Source organism: Setaria viridis, chromosome 1 (genome assembly GCF_005286985.2).
Source record: "Setaria viridis chromosome 1, Setaria_viridis_v4.0, whole genome shotgun sequence".
NCBI lineage: Eukaryota > Viridiplantae > Streptophyta > Magnoliopsida > Poales > Poaceae > Setaria > Setaria viridis.
Window position 1 is genome coordinate 23,290,016 of NC_048263.2, and position 14,566 is coordinate 23,304,581.

The 14,566-nt window shown below is 44.7% G+C and overlaps 1 protein-coding gene across 1 annotated transcript; it reads left to right on the top strand.

Annotated features, from left to right (window-relative positions):
* The first annotated feature begins 13,493 nt into the window (after positions 1-13,493).
* Positions 13,494-14,310, top strand: LOC117854980 (protein FAR1-RELATED SEQUENCE 5-like). Its single transcript, XM_034737253.1, has 2 exons — positions 13,494-13,900; positions 14,004-14,310. Exons 1-2 carry the CDS (start codon positions 13,494-13,496, stop codon positions 14,308-14,310), a joined length of 714 nt encoding a protein of 237 aa, XP_034593144.1.
* The last annotated feature ends 256 nt before the right edge of the window (positions 14,311-14,566 follow it).

Here is a 14,566-nt window from a genome sequence, read left to right on the forward strand (position 1 = left end):
CCAATCCGATTCCCCGTCGCGAGCGCAAGCCGCGCGACGCGCGCAGCGCGGTGAGCGGCGAGCGTGAGGTATGCCTGCGCGGAGCTGGGGTGAGGAGCGTGCCGGCGCAGCGGGAGGCCCCAACGATGAGCGTGCCGGCGCAGCAGGGTCAGCGGTAAGCGGCGCACATCTAGGGCCCTGTTTGTATACGCTTTTCCTAGCCACGCTTGGATTATAATCTAAGCGAAGATTTTCTCGCTTCTCGCTTTTCGCTTCTCGTAGTTCAAATCGTTAAAGCGGCTTACCACATAAGCGAGAATCGGTGGAAATAAGCAAAGCGTTTGGCGGGATTCTCTCTTATTTCCACCGATAAGCCGCTTATAAGCGGATACAAACGGAGCCTAGCAAAAAAGGCCGCGAGCAGCGAGCTACGATGAAGACCCCTTGATGGGGAGCAGAGCAGCAAGTACAAGCAAATCGACAAATTCCGCCGCCTCGCGTCAAATCTCGTTGTTCGTCGACATCCTCATTGTACTACTCATCTCCTTCTGTCATTGACGAATCTCTCCGCGTGCGTTCAAGCCTGCCAGGCTTTCTCCGTTTCTTTTTCTACTTAGGGTACTTTAGTAGGGTTTATTGGACAGCTTCTCGGGTGGCTTCTGGAGAGGCTGTACCAAACGCCCTTCCAAAAAATGGCTTCTCTCGCGAAGCACCCGTGAAGCCATTCTTCAATTTGTACTAGCGAGGAGAAGCTCAAAAAATCAGCTCCCCGCGGCTTCCTCTCCGACCGCGCCCCACTCGATATGAAATTGCCCCTGGACTTCGCTGAAATTACAGCCCGGATGCCACCGCCCCCATTCTCATCCACACACCAAACCGCACGGTCTCTCCCCCTAATTGCTCGATTCCTCACGATCTCTCCCTCTCCTCACGGTCGGCGGCGGCGGCGCCAAAATGGAGGATGGGGCGGCGGCACCGACCGGAAGAGGACCCCTAGTGACTGAAAGGGGCGGATCCAGTGGTGGTCTGCAAGATGCGGCCGGTGGAGGCAGTGGTGGCATCCTATCCCATTCTCGTGGCACGGAGGCCCGTCGACGGGTCCCTTGGGCGCACTGCTGGCCGCCACCGGAGTTCCCCTAGGAGGGTGCGTGGGCGCATGGCCTGACGTCTCTGGCGTGGGTGCATCAGCGCCCGCCAGCCTCCGGCGGCATGGCCCCAGCAGCGGCGGGCCTGGCCTCTGGCGCATGGCCCAGCATCGCCATGGCCGTATGCACAAGCATGCCCCCGAGGATGGCCAGAGTGGTGGGCTGGAGGCTCTAGGGCCGGAACTGCCGATCCTAGCACTTCTAGCATCGTCAGTGGATCTCCGGCGCTGGCCATCAACGAGACAGCTTCATAGGAGGTTGGAGGCAACGAACAGGGTGATGAGCGGCTGCTGGTTTGGGCCAGCTCTGGTCCGGTTCAGGGCTCCTCAACTCGCCGGCAAGGTGGCCGTGTACCTAGGCTGCCACCGACGGCTAGGACAGCTCCTGCTCCTGCATATGTGGACGTCGACCTCACCGATCCAAGGTAAGAACATATGATCCAAGGAAAGTGATTTCTTAGTGGGTAGCACTATGGATTGGATTTGTTTCATTGGTAGACACAACAATCATCTGAATGGATCATCTGATATGCTTGTTTGAGCTTTGTAGATGTTTTGGATCATGATCATGATATTCTTAAATCCCAACTTGTTTGAGCTATTAACTTATCTAGAGTGTTGTCGGTTTGATTAGCCAAAAAATCATTTTGAGGGACATGTCTTGTTTGAGCTATTAATACAATGTGGAAATTTGGCATTTTGGGCGTTGATTGTCATGACAGTGAAATTCACTACCCTATACATCGATAAGCTCTGATTTTTTTTCGGCACTACTAGCGCCCGGACGTCCATTCTGGGCGCAAAAATCGGACGCACTCTCCACCGTCGGATTAAAGACGTGTCAGCCGTCAGATGAAACCCAAGGAGGGCAACTAGTCAAGTCCGCACCAAACACAAGGAGCGCACCCTGGCGTCAACTTCTTCACACGGGTCGGGACAGGAGCGAGCTCCTAGCTTCGTGCCACCGCCCAGATCCGCCGGCGCCGAGTGAAGATGGCGCATATCCTTCAAAAAATAGAACCCCCCTCCAAATCAACCACATGGCGGCCACCCACCCCCAATTGTTGCTCGGAACCCCTTAGATCTACAGATGATTGACCTCAACACCCTACCAGGTATGCCGACCATCCACCCCCCTAAATGTTGCATTGAATTCTTCGAACAAGCGTGATAATTCACTTTAGCACCTGCCCCCAGGTCTTTCGAGCAGCGTCCATGGGGGATTGGCATCCGAATCGAGTCTCCAAAAACGGCAGGTATGATTTTCAAAGCTGCAACCTCATTCGTTTGAAACACTAGATGTGACAAAATTTTATACAGTTTTGCAACATCTAATGATAGCATGTGGCACATTGAAAAACAGTTATTGTAACATCTCAAAATGCTCATGGGTTAACTGAATGTTACATATAAGTGTTGCAAGATCTAATGATAGCATGTGCCACATTGAAAATCAGTTATTGAAACATCAAAAAATGTATGTGCTAACTGAAAGTTACATCTTACTTCCATTTACAGTTTTTGCAACATCTCAACATTGATTTCGCTAGTCACACTAACTACAACATTGATAAGCAGGGGGATGGAGCATTGGTTCCTGTTGCGAGCATATCAACACTCTCAAGTGAAAATGTTTCAGTACAAGTTGGTGCAAATAAAGAGGTCTACCATGAGGATGAAGACGTCGTATGCTCACAGCCTATTGTGCCGAAAGTTGGGATGAAATTTGACACGATACAGGAAGCAAGGCGGGTTTCCAATGAGTATGCCATGAAGTTGGGTTTCAGCATAAGAGTGGCTTCTTCAAGAAATAGCAACGTCACAAAGGAGCTGATCAGAAAGGAGTGGGAGTGTTCTCATGCTAGCAAGCCAGCTCTTGATGGAGAAGATGATGGAGAGGAAAACACATCAGTGAGCACAACAACAAATGACACTGCAACACTAGTGGGATAAAAAAAGAGCAGCAACAACTGTGCTTACCACGGCAACAAGGAAGCGCAACACTATCAAAAAGTTGGACTGCAAAGCTCATATGGCGGTTGTGTAATACCTGCCATTTTTAGTCATTAAAGTGACTTTGAAGAAGTAGAAGCAATTCATGAAGAAAAGGGGAAGAAATCGGCTAAAAATCAAATTCGGGTCAAATTTGATCGAAATTTGAATTTTGAATTTGAAATTCAGGAAAATTTGGCAAAAATATGGAATGGAAGTATCAAAGTGATTAGAACTTGAGGATCAAGAATTTGGAACAAGAATTGATCCTAAATACCTCAAGAAAAATCAAAGAAAGAAAATGAAAACCAAGGTTACTGTTTCCCGTCCGACAATAGCAACTTCAGAAGAATCTCCGGAGTTTGAGGAAGTCTTTGAATTGGTCCCCTGCGAAGCCAACCCTTCGGACAGTACTAACCTTTTTAGCGAACAAGGCAAGCCCCGGTGCATTAATCCCTATTATTTTGGAGTCAATATTTCATGTGACCAATTATTGGTTAATTGCTATATGTATGCACTAAGTCTAGGAGTTGCTTGAGACCCATTCTTGTGCATTATCATACCTTGTTTTAAGGACATCTTTGCCACTTGTTTAAACCTTTAATAGATAACCCAAGTCTAGAATTGCTTAGTTGCTTAAATGCTTGGCTTACCAACCTTAAGGAAAATTTTGAGTCATACATGTTAATTAAGGAAAGATGACTTGGCAGTAACGAAGCAGACAGAAGCTAAGGATATAGTTCTGTCTGCTAGTTTAATCTGGTTAAGGCCCGATTCGTTGTCTTAACCTTTGATCAAGTGAAAACAACTGATCACTTACTGGGTATGGGACCAGTAAAGCCCAGTAGGTTAGTAAACTCTCTGATCGGGAATACTTCGTACCCACGCTTGACGTGCTGGAGATTGGCAGGGGCGTAGCCTGAAACTCACATGGTGATCGGGCCAGACGTGGGGTCCCATGTGGGGGTGCGTCCGTGGGTTCGGGTAGTCTTATTCCCAGTCATTGGATTTGCTAATCGAAAAGTCGTTACGTACGACCTGGACAGTCGTATATAACTGGTGATCAGGGTACTCTCCTGCAGGATGTAATATGATCCGGATCGCCGCAATTCTCGGTTATGAATGCACTTGATCACTGTTGAGCATCGTAGCATAAAGTTATGAATGTCATATCTTTCTGATAATGTTTAGTGTATGACTTAATACCTTGTTGTTCGCAATTAATCTTTATCACCACTTAGAATAATTAGGTAACAACTTAACCGAAATAAAAAATAAAACTAAGGTCTCACTTGTAGTAAGCTTTTTTGGCAAAAATGTATCAGCCAAGTACACCAAAAAAAGCTATCATGTACTTCTAAGAAAAACTATTATATTGGTTAGTTGGGTAAGACTTGTTGAGTACCCCGTACTCAGGGTTATCCCTTGTGGCTATCTTTTCAGAAGAACCGCAGGAATCCACCGAGGAGGAAGCTCCAAAACCCTAGGGTATTGTTATGAGTCTCACAATACCCTTAGAAGAAGTTTTATAATACTCATCTCCACCTGAGCCGTTTATGTTTTAAATCCTAGAACTCTGTCTAACACTGCACTGTTAAGCTTGCTTCAAACTATGTCTTGTATTAACTCGTACCTCGTGTATGTATGTAAAAATGTAATATTTGTTGATGCTATCCCATCGCGGATACAATCCTGATGTATGGCTATGAGACACGACGTGGATCGTTCGAGGAGTCCTAGGGACACTCGACGGACGACCGGACTTATACTGTTTTAAGTGCGTTTCGGATAATTGCTGCATCGGCAGCGATTAGGCGCATTTAAACCAGTTTAGGTTGGACGGTTCCGCCACAGCTGGTATCAGAGCCGTATGTTGGGATAATCAATAGATATTACCATTTAAAATACTGAGACTCTATTTTAAACAAAGAAAACATGAGTCACAGGTGGCAGTAGTGTTAACTGGTTGTTTATTTTGCAGATGCTAACTGTTTGCTGCGTGTCGCTAGTATTCGGTAGTATATTATTAGGGAGAGATTACGATGCCACCAATTTCTCTACGAGTGTGTATATGAGTCTGTGAGTCCGTAGGAGTCGTTGCATCATGTTGCATGAGCATGTTTTAAAAACTTTTGGGTTGGTGAGTGCCGTTAGACCTAACCTCGTTTCTTTTATAGGATGTTCCAAGAAGGCTACACCGACCAGGACGGATGGACCCGAGGGCATTACCTGGATAAGCCAGGGTTTGTGCAGCTGCTATGGAAAACGCTGCAACAGTTAGGCTTCCATAACCCTCCAGAGTACTATTGGAGGAAGGAGGACACGGGTCACAAGCAGTGCTGCACTGTTTATGTGCATATTCCAGATGAAGACACCAACCCCAATTGGCATCTAGAAGAAGTGATGGAGTCGGGCTTCGAGTTCAACGACACAATTGAAAGGGCGGCTATGACTTCTCTCACCGATCTATGTGAGAAGCACAAGGTAGAGATAGGGTCAAGCTCTGCTCGATTTTATCCTATAAAGCATCAAGATGATGGAATCTGGAAGAGAAAGATTAAAGCCCTGAAGAACTCTTCTCGTGTAGAGCATGACATCTTGGTTGCTGCTGCCTCCGACTACATGACGGCCATGTACAACTTGCACCAATCTTGCATCAGAGAGTATTATAATCAAAGGAAGAAAAATGAAGATGCCAAGATGGAGTTAATGGGTGCCAGACACGATAAGGAGTTATACAAGAAGGCGGCATTAGCAAGAGAACACGACATGGAGAAAATCATGAGAGAGCAGTCCAGAAGAATAGATGAATATGAAGAGAAGCTCAGGGTAATGCAAGGATTCATAGAAACCAGTAGGAGTATGGCAGACAGGGCAAGAGAAGAAGCCGAATCCAATGTTAATAGGCTTGAGGCAGAAAGATTCCAGCAGCTGGATGAAATCTTATCTCTTCGTCTGGCTTTGGAGGAAATGCAGGCCCAGGTACCTGCTCAGAACATAGTCAATGTTCCACCGCCTCCACCACCAGAAGAACCTCAGCCACTGAACCTAGAAGAAGCAGATCAGTTGGTGGACGTTGTAGGAGTGGAGGGTGATATTGCTCCACCTGCAGCTCCCGAGATTGACTTATACGCTCACGAGAACTTAGAAGGATTTGATGTTGACATGGAAGATGATCAGGGTGAAGCTCCCCTGGGAAACCAACAATTTTCCTGGGCCAATGCAAACGCCGATGGGTTAGATCCACAAGGCTACGGACCAATGCAGCAGTGGGGTGAAGCGGAGCAGGAAGACGGGGAAGAAGAAGAAGACCCCGAAGAAATGGAGGGAAATTCCGGAGTTAGTACCTCTGCATCCTATACTTCCTATACTTCAAGTGACCCCGGACCAGAATCAGAAAGTGAGAACTCAGTGAATCAGGCCCCACCTGTTGCTCCTCCGGGACAGACGCTGATGACAGTGGATCAAGATGTTCTGCAGGCAGCAATGGCCTGGCTAGGACTGAATGCCGAAGAGCTAGGCATCTACCCTTATGATGGTTGAAGCAAGACCTTAACCAAGAGATGATGTGATGTAGTTATGTAAGATAAATGCAGTGGATGAAGTAGTACGGTGGTTTTTGTAAAAAGTAACTTCAAGTCATGTAATATAAATAAATATGTATATAAGTGTGGTTTGTGAATGGTCATGCTGTGATGTGTGAAATATTAGTGTGCAGGGAACTGTTGGTGGAATGTAACTTAGATATTAATATTCTGTTTACTTTTGACAGTATGACGGATCCATGAGGTCCACGAGCTTCAAGGTCAGGGGGCCACGAGGAAAATTTACCGAGAGCTCCAACGCTGGCAGACGCCATAGCCAGCCTCATGAATTCCGGAGCCGAATAGGCTCGACTGCTTCAAATGATCGTGCAAAATACCGGCAATGGTGGAAACCGACGAGACCCAGAACGGGGTGTATCCTACACCTAGTTCCTGGAAACTCGTCCTCCAATATTCTTAAAAGCTGAGCACCCACTTGAAGCAAATGAATGGCTTCAGACGATGGAGCAGAAATTTCGAGTAATTCCCCAGTGCACCACCACCCAGAAGGCGGAGTTTGCAGGACTCCAGCTCCAAGGTCCCGCTGGGACCTGGTGGATCAGCTATCTGGCTAGGCAGCCAGTTGGTAGGGAGGTTACATGGGAAAACTTCAAGGAAGCCTTCCGGACACAGTTTGTGCCAGAAGGTATCATGCGTATGAAGCTGGAGCAATTCTTAGGGCTACAGCAAGGGACCCGTAGCATTCTGGAATACACCAATGAGTTTGATCACTTAGCCCAGTATGCACCGGAACATGTCAACACAGAGTCCAGGAAGAGAGATTGTTATCTTCGTGGGCTTAATGCACAAATGCAGGAGAAGCTGTCCACCTGCACCTTTGCTGACTATAGCTCTGCGGTAAGCACAGCCATTACTGTAGAAGAGAAGATGAGAATCTTAGATGAAACCTTAAGGAAAAAAGAATCCTTGAAGAGGAAGAATATTCCTTTTGGAACCTTCGGGGGTGCCCCACAGAGAATGAAGGTGATATACCGAGGTCCTCCTAGACCCGCGTATCGACCTTCTTTTCAGCAGAGGCCCTATCAGCCCTGGAATGCCAGAGCTCCTATTAATGCTCCTCGTCCTGGAAATGCACCACCTCTTGGGTTTCGTAACCCTACTCCTCCAGGGAATCCACAGGTTTGTTTTAACTGTGGGAAGCCGGGACACTTTGCCCGGGACTGCCGTTTTCCCAAGGTTGGGGGAAACGCAAATTTAAGGGCTCAAACCTCTGGTCAAGGCACTGGGCAGAAGTTTGTTCGTCGCAAGTTTGTGAACACCAAGACAGGACAGACTCATTATATGAATGTGGAGGAGATTCCGGAAGGAGAGCCTATTCTGGCAGGTATGTACCTTGTTAACGATTATCCTGCCATGGTTTTATTTGATTCGGGTGCATCACATACTTTTATAAGTAGAAAGTTTGTTACGCAACACCAACTAGAAGTACACACCTTAAATGTCAAATATGCTATTCAAGCTACTAGGGCTACTCAGAATACAAATCAAGTAGCTCGCAATGTGATTTTGAATTTAGAAGGAAATAAGGTGGGTGCTTATCCTTTAATTCTGGAAGATCAAGGAATAGATATTATTTTGGGGGTGAATTGGATGAAAGAACATAAAGTTCAAATCGATATGGATAATCGGGTCGTTAGTATGAGAGATGACCAAGGCCATCCTTTTGAGCTCCAATTACCTGCTTATCCCTGTTTGGACCAGATGGTCAAAAAGACTAGAGCAGTGACTCTAGAATCTATTCCTGTGGTTAATGAGTTTATAGATGTGTTCCCAGAAGATCTGCCTGGACTACCGCCTGATAGAGCGGTAGAATTTACCATTGAGTTAGAACCGGGCACTGCTCCTATCTCAAGAAGACCGTATCGGATGCCACCTAAGGAGTTAGCAGAATTAAAAATACAACTCCAAGAATTGTTGGATAAAGGTTTTGTCCGACCTAGCACTTCACCATGGGGCTGCCCTGCTCTATTTGTTAAAAAGAAAGATGGCACATTAAGGTTATGTGTGGATTACTGTCCCTTGAATGCGGTAACCATTAAAAACAAGTATCCGTTACCCCGGATTGACTTGTTATTTGATCAACTAGCTGGAGCCAAGGTCTTTTCAAAAATCGACCTTCGGTCAGGATATCATCAGATTAAGATAAAACCCGAAGACATACCTAAAACAGCCTTCTCAACCCGATATGGATTATATGAGTACTTGGTTATGTCTATTGGACTGACAAATGCCCCAGCGCATTTTATGTACCTCATGAATTCGGTATTCATGCCAGAATTGGATAAATTTGTGGTCGTCTTTATAGATGATATCCTTGTCTTTTCTAAAAATGAAGAAGAACATGCGCAACACCTGCGTATTGTTCTAACTAGACTCCGGGAACACCAGTTATATGCCAAGTTCAGTAAATGTGAATTCTGGTTAAAGAAAGTTCCATTCCTTGGGCACATACTGTCCGAAAAAGGAATTGAAGTAGATCCCGGAAAAGTCAAAGACATATTGGATTGGAAATCACCAACTTCGGTACATGAAGTAAGAAGTTTCTTGGGAATGGCCGGGTATTACCGTAGGTTTATCCCCAATTTCTCAAAAATTTCCAAACCAATCACCGAGTTAATAAAGAAAGAAGTGAAATTTGAATGGAAACCCGAATGTGAAGAATCGTTCCAAACCCTAAAGAAGCTACTGACTACCGCCCCAGTGCTAGCTCAACCTGATATAGAGAAGCCCTTTGATGTGTACTGTGATGCCTCAGGGACAGGCATAGGATGTGTTCTCATGCAAGAAGGAAGAGTTATTGCTTATGCTTCTCGTCAACTGAAGCGTCATGAAGAGCATTACCCTACCCATGATTTAGAGCTTGCTGCTGTAGTCCATGCACTAAAGATATGGTGACACTATCTTCTAGGTAGTGAATGTCGTATCTTTACTGACCACAAAAGCTTAAAGTACATCTTCACTCAATTGGACTTGAACATGCGGCAGAGACGGTGGTTGGAGTGAATTAAAGATTATAAGCTAGAAATCTACTATCATCCTGGTAAAGCCAATGTAGTGGCCGATGCTTTGAGCAGAAAGACCCAATGCCACTGTACTACTATCCAGCCTAATCTTAAGACCTTATGTGAAGAATTGGAAGATCTAAGCTTGGAAATAGTAAAACAAGGCGCCCTCCAGAACATTATTGTGCAAGACACTCTAAAAGGGAGAATCATAACAGCCCAAAAGGAAGATGGAAAGAACAGAAGGAAAGATTCCCGAACTCACTCAAGAAGAAGATGGAGGACTGTATTTCAAGAAAAGGATAGTAGTTCCTAAGGAGGAAAGCCTAAGAAAATTGATCTTAGATGAAGCACATCTGTCTAAGTGGGTAGCACTATGGATTGGATTTGTTTCATTGGTAGACACAACAATCATCTGAATGGATCATCTGATATGCTTGTTTGAGCTTTGTAGATGTTTTGGATCATGATCATGATATTCTTAAATCCCAACTTGTTTGAGCTATTAACTTATCTAGAGTGTTGTCGGTTTGATTAGCCAAAAAATCATTTTGAGGGACATGTCTTGTTTGAGCTATTAATACAATGTGGAAATTTGGCATTTTGGGTGTTGATTATCATGACAGTGAAATTCACTACCCTATACATTGATAAGCTCTGATTTTTTTTCGGCACTACTAGCGCCCGGACGTCCATTCTGGGCGCAAAAATCGGACGCACTCTCCACCGTCGGATTAAAGACGTGTCAGCCGTCAGATGAAACCCAAGGAGGGCAACTAGTCAAGTCCGCACCAAACACAAGGAGCGCACCCTGGCGTCAACTTCTTCACACGGGTCGGGACAGGAGCGAGCTCCTAGCTTCGTGCCACCGCCCAGATCCGCCGGCGCCGAGTGAAGATGGCGCATATCCTTCAAAAAATAGAACCCCCCTCCAAATCAACCACATGGCGGCCACCCACCCCCAATTGTTGCTCGGAACCCCTTAGATCTACAGATGATTGACCTCAACACCCTACCAGGTATGCCGACCATCCACCCCCCTAAATGTTGCATTGAATTCTTCGAACAAGCGTGATAATTCACTTTAGCACCTGCCCCCAGGTCTTTCGAGCAGCGTCCATGGGGGATTGGCATCCGAATCGAGTCTCCAAAAACGGCAGGTATGATTTTCAAAGCTGCAACCTCATTCGTTTGAAACACTAGATGTGACAAAATTTTATACAGTTTTGCAACATCTAATGATAGCATGTGGCACATTGAAAAACAGTTATTGTAACATCTCAAAATGCTCATGGGTTAACTGAATGTTACATATAAGTGTTGCAAGATCTAATGATAGCATGTGCCACATTGAAAATCAGTTATTGAAACATCAAAAAATGTATGTGCTAACTGAAAGTTACATCTTACTTCCATTTACAGTTTTTGCAACATCTCAACATTGATTTCGCTAGTCACACTAACTACAACATTGATAAGCAGGGGGATGGAGCATTGGTTCCTGTTGCGAGCATATCAACACTCTCAAGTGAAAATGTTTCAGTACAAGTTGGTGCAAATAAAGAGGTCTACCATGAGGATGAAGACGTCGTATGCTCACAGCCTATTGTGCCGAAAGTTGGGATGAAATTTGACACGATACAGGAAGCAAGGCGGGTTTCCAATGAGTATGCCATGAAGTTGGGTTTCAGCATAAGAGTGGCTTCTTCAAGAAATAGCAACGTCACAAAGGAGCTGATCAGAAAGGAGTGGGAGTGTTCTCATGCTAGCAAGCCAGCTCTTGATGGAGAAGATGATGGAGAGGAAAACACATCAGTGAGCACAACAACAAATGACACTGCAACACTAGTGGGATAAAAAAAGAGCAGCAACAACTGTGCTTACCACGGCAACAAGGAAGCGCAACACTATCAAAAAGTTGGACTGCAAAGCTCATATGGCGGTTGTGTAATACCTGCCATTTTTAGTCATTAAAGTGACTTTGAAGAAGTAGAAGCAATTCATGAAGAAAAGGGGAAGAAATCGGCTAAAAATCAAATTCGGGTCAAATTTGATCGAAATTTGAATTTTGAATTTGAAATTCAGGAAAATTTGGCAAAAATATGGAATGGAAGTATCAAAGTGATTAGAACTTGAGGATCAAGAATTTGGAACAAGAATTGATCCTAAATACCTCAAGAAAAATCAAAGAAAGAAAATGAAAACCAAGGTTACTGTTTCCTGTCCGACAATAGCAACTTCAGAAGAATCTCCGGAGTTTGAGGAAGTCTTTGAATTGGTCCCTGCGAAGCCAACCCTTCGGATAGTACTAACCTTTTTAGTGAACAAGGCAAGCCCCGGTGCATTAATCCCTATTATTTTGGAGTCAATATTTCATGTGACCAATATTTCTTACCAACCTTAAGGAAAATTTTGAGTCATACATGTTAATTAAGGAAAGATGACTTGGCAGTTAAGAAACAGACAGAAGCTAAGGATATAGTTCTGTCTGCTAGTTTAATCTGGTTAAGGCCTGATTCGTTGTCTTAACCTTTGATCAAGTGAAAACAACTGATCACTTACTGGGTATGGGACCAGTAAAGCCCAGTAGGTTAGTAAACTCTGTGATCGGGAATACTTCGTACCCGCGCTTGACGTGCTAGAGATTGGCAGGGGCGTAGCCTGAAACTCACATGGTGATCGGGCCAGACGTGGGGTCCCATGTGAGGGTGCATCCGTGGGTCCGGGTAGTCTTATTCCCAGTCATTGGATTTGCTAATCGAAAAGTCGTTATGTACGACCTGGACAGTCGTATATAACTGGTGATCAGGGTACTCTCCTGCAGGATGTAATATGATCCGGATCGCCGCAATTCTCGGTTATGAATGCACTTGATCACTATTGAGCATCGTAGCATAAAGTTATGAATGTCATATCTTTCTGATAATGTTTAGTGTATGACTTAATACCTTGTTGTTCGCAATTAATCTTTATCATCACTTAGAATAATTAGGTAACGACTTAACCCAAATAAAAAATAAAACTAAGGTCTCACTTGTAGTAAGCTTTTTGGCAAAAATGTATCAGCCAAGTACACCAAAAAAAGCTATCATGTACTTCCAAGAAAAATTATTATATTGGTTAGTCGGGTAAGACTTGCTGAGTACCCCGTACTCAGGGTTATCCCTTGTGGCTATCTTTTTTCAGAAGCACCGCAGGAATCCACCAAGGAGGAAGCCCCAAAACCCTAGGGTATTGTTATGAGTCTCACAATACCCTTAGAAGAAGTTTTATAATACTCATCTCCACCTGAGCCATTTATGTTTTAAATCCTAGAACTCTGTCTAACACTGCACTGTTAAGCTTGCTTCAAACTATGTCTTGTATTAACTCGTACCTCGTGTATGTATGTAAAAATGTAATATTTGTTGATGCTATCCCATCGCGGATACAATCCTGATGTATGGCTATGAGACACGACGTGGATCTTTCGAGGAGTCCTAGGGACACTCGATGGACGACCGGACTTATACTGTTTTAAGTACGTTTCGGATAATTGCTGCATCGGCAGCGGTTAGGCGCATTTAAATCAGTTTAGGTTGGACGGTTCCGCCACAGGTTGGCTTGAGAAATGGGAGGTAGAGAGTGATTGTAATGCAACATGACCATACTCATCCCATGGTGAAGGCGATTGGGGTTAGGAAACACTTGAGGTCCCACCGAAGCATCTCGTGGGCTGATTATGAGCTGCGGAAAACTCTACACCATAGAAATATTAGCACAACACAGATCATGGGGGTGCTTGCTGATTTCCATGGGGGGCTTGGCAACCTTACTTTCAACAGCAAGGATGTTTCAAACATGAGGACACACTTGAGAGGAGGTCTCACCTACAGGGATATGGATGCAACATTAGAGTATTTTCAAAAGCAACAAGCTGAAAGTCCTTCCTTCTATTATGCAACGATGATTGATGATAATAATGTTGTTAGAGGATTGTTTTGGGTAGATGGGAGGACTAGAGAGCTGTACAAGAGTTTTGGAGATTTCATTTTCTTTGACACAGCATATTGCACCAACAGATACGACATGCCATTTGCACCAATTGTTGGGATAAATAACCATTTGCATAGCATACTACTTGGATGTGCAATGTTGCCAGATGAGACAACGGAAACATTTGTTTGGGTGCTAGAAAGGTTGAAGGGAGCGATAGGTGGGCATGAACCAACCAACATAATGACAGACCAGGATAAAGCAATGAAAGCAGCAGTAGCAATAGTGTTCCCTAATGCAACACAGATGTTGCAAGTGGCATGTCCTGAGCAAGGCTAATGATAAGCTTGCTTGGCTTATTAGTGAGGAAGAAGACTTTGCAAAGGAGTTTGACTACTGTGTGAACAGGACTGAAACACCAGAAGAATTCGAGATGTTGTGGGCAAGCATAGAGGACAAATACCACTTGCAGGAAAATGAGTTCTTTCAAAGTATGTCTGGTACAAGGAGGATGTGGGCGCCTGCGTACTTCAGAAAGTACTTCTTCCCCTTCAAAGGCACAACAGGAAGATCGGAAAGCATGAATTTGTTCAAGAAAGTTGTTCACCCTTAGGACTCAATGTTGCAATTTATAACACAATATGATTACATCATGGACACCAAGGCAGAAAGAGAAAATAAGGAGCGTTGCAAGGGGGAGATTTCAGATCCACCACTATGGGGAAGGTATGCTTTTGAGAAGCAAACTGCTGCATTCTACACCGGTGAAGTCTTTGGTAAATTTCAAGAGTTGTTGCGTGATTCTACAAGATACAAGGTAGGGGTTGTTGAAAGTGATGACCAGGGTTGGTCCATTCAAATTGTGCACC

What these genes read in the sequence shown, in the direction of transcription:
- LOC117854980 (XM_034737253.1), top strand. Translation starts at nt 13,494, where the DNA reads ATGGGGGTGCTTGCTGATTTCCATGGGGGGCTTGGCAACCTTACTTTC. An exon ending in TTTGTTTGGGTGCTAGAAAG is followed by an intron (nt 13,901 to 14,003) that starts GTTGAAGGGAGC and finishes AATGCAACACAG; the next exon opens with ATGTTGCAAGTGGCATGTCC.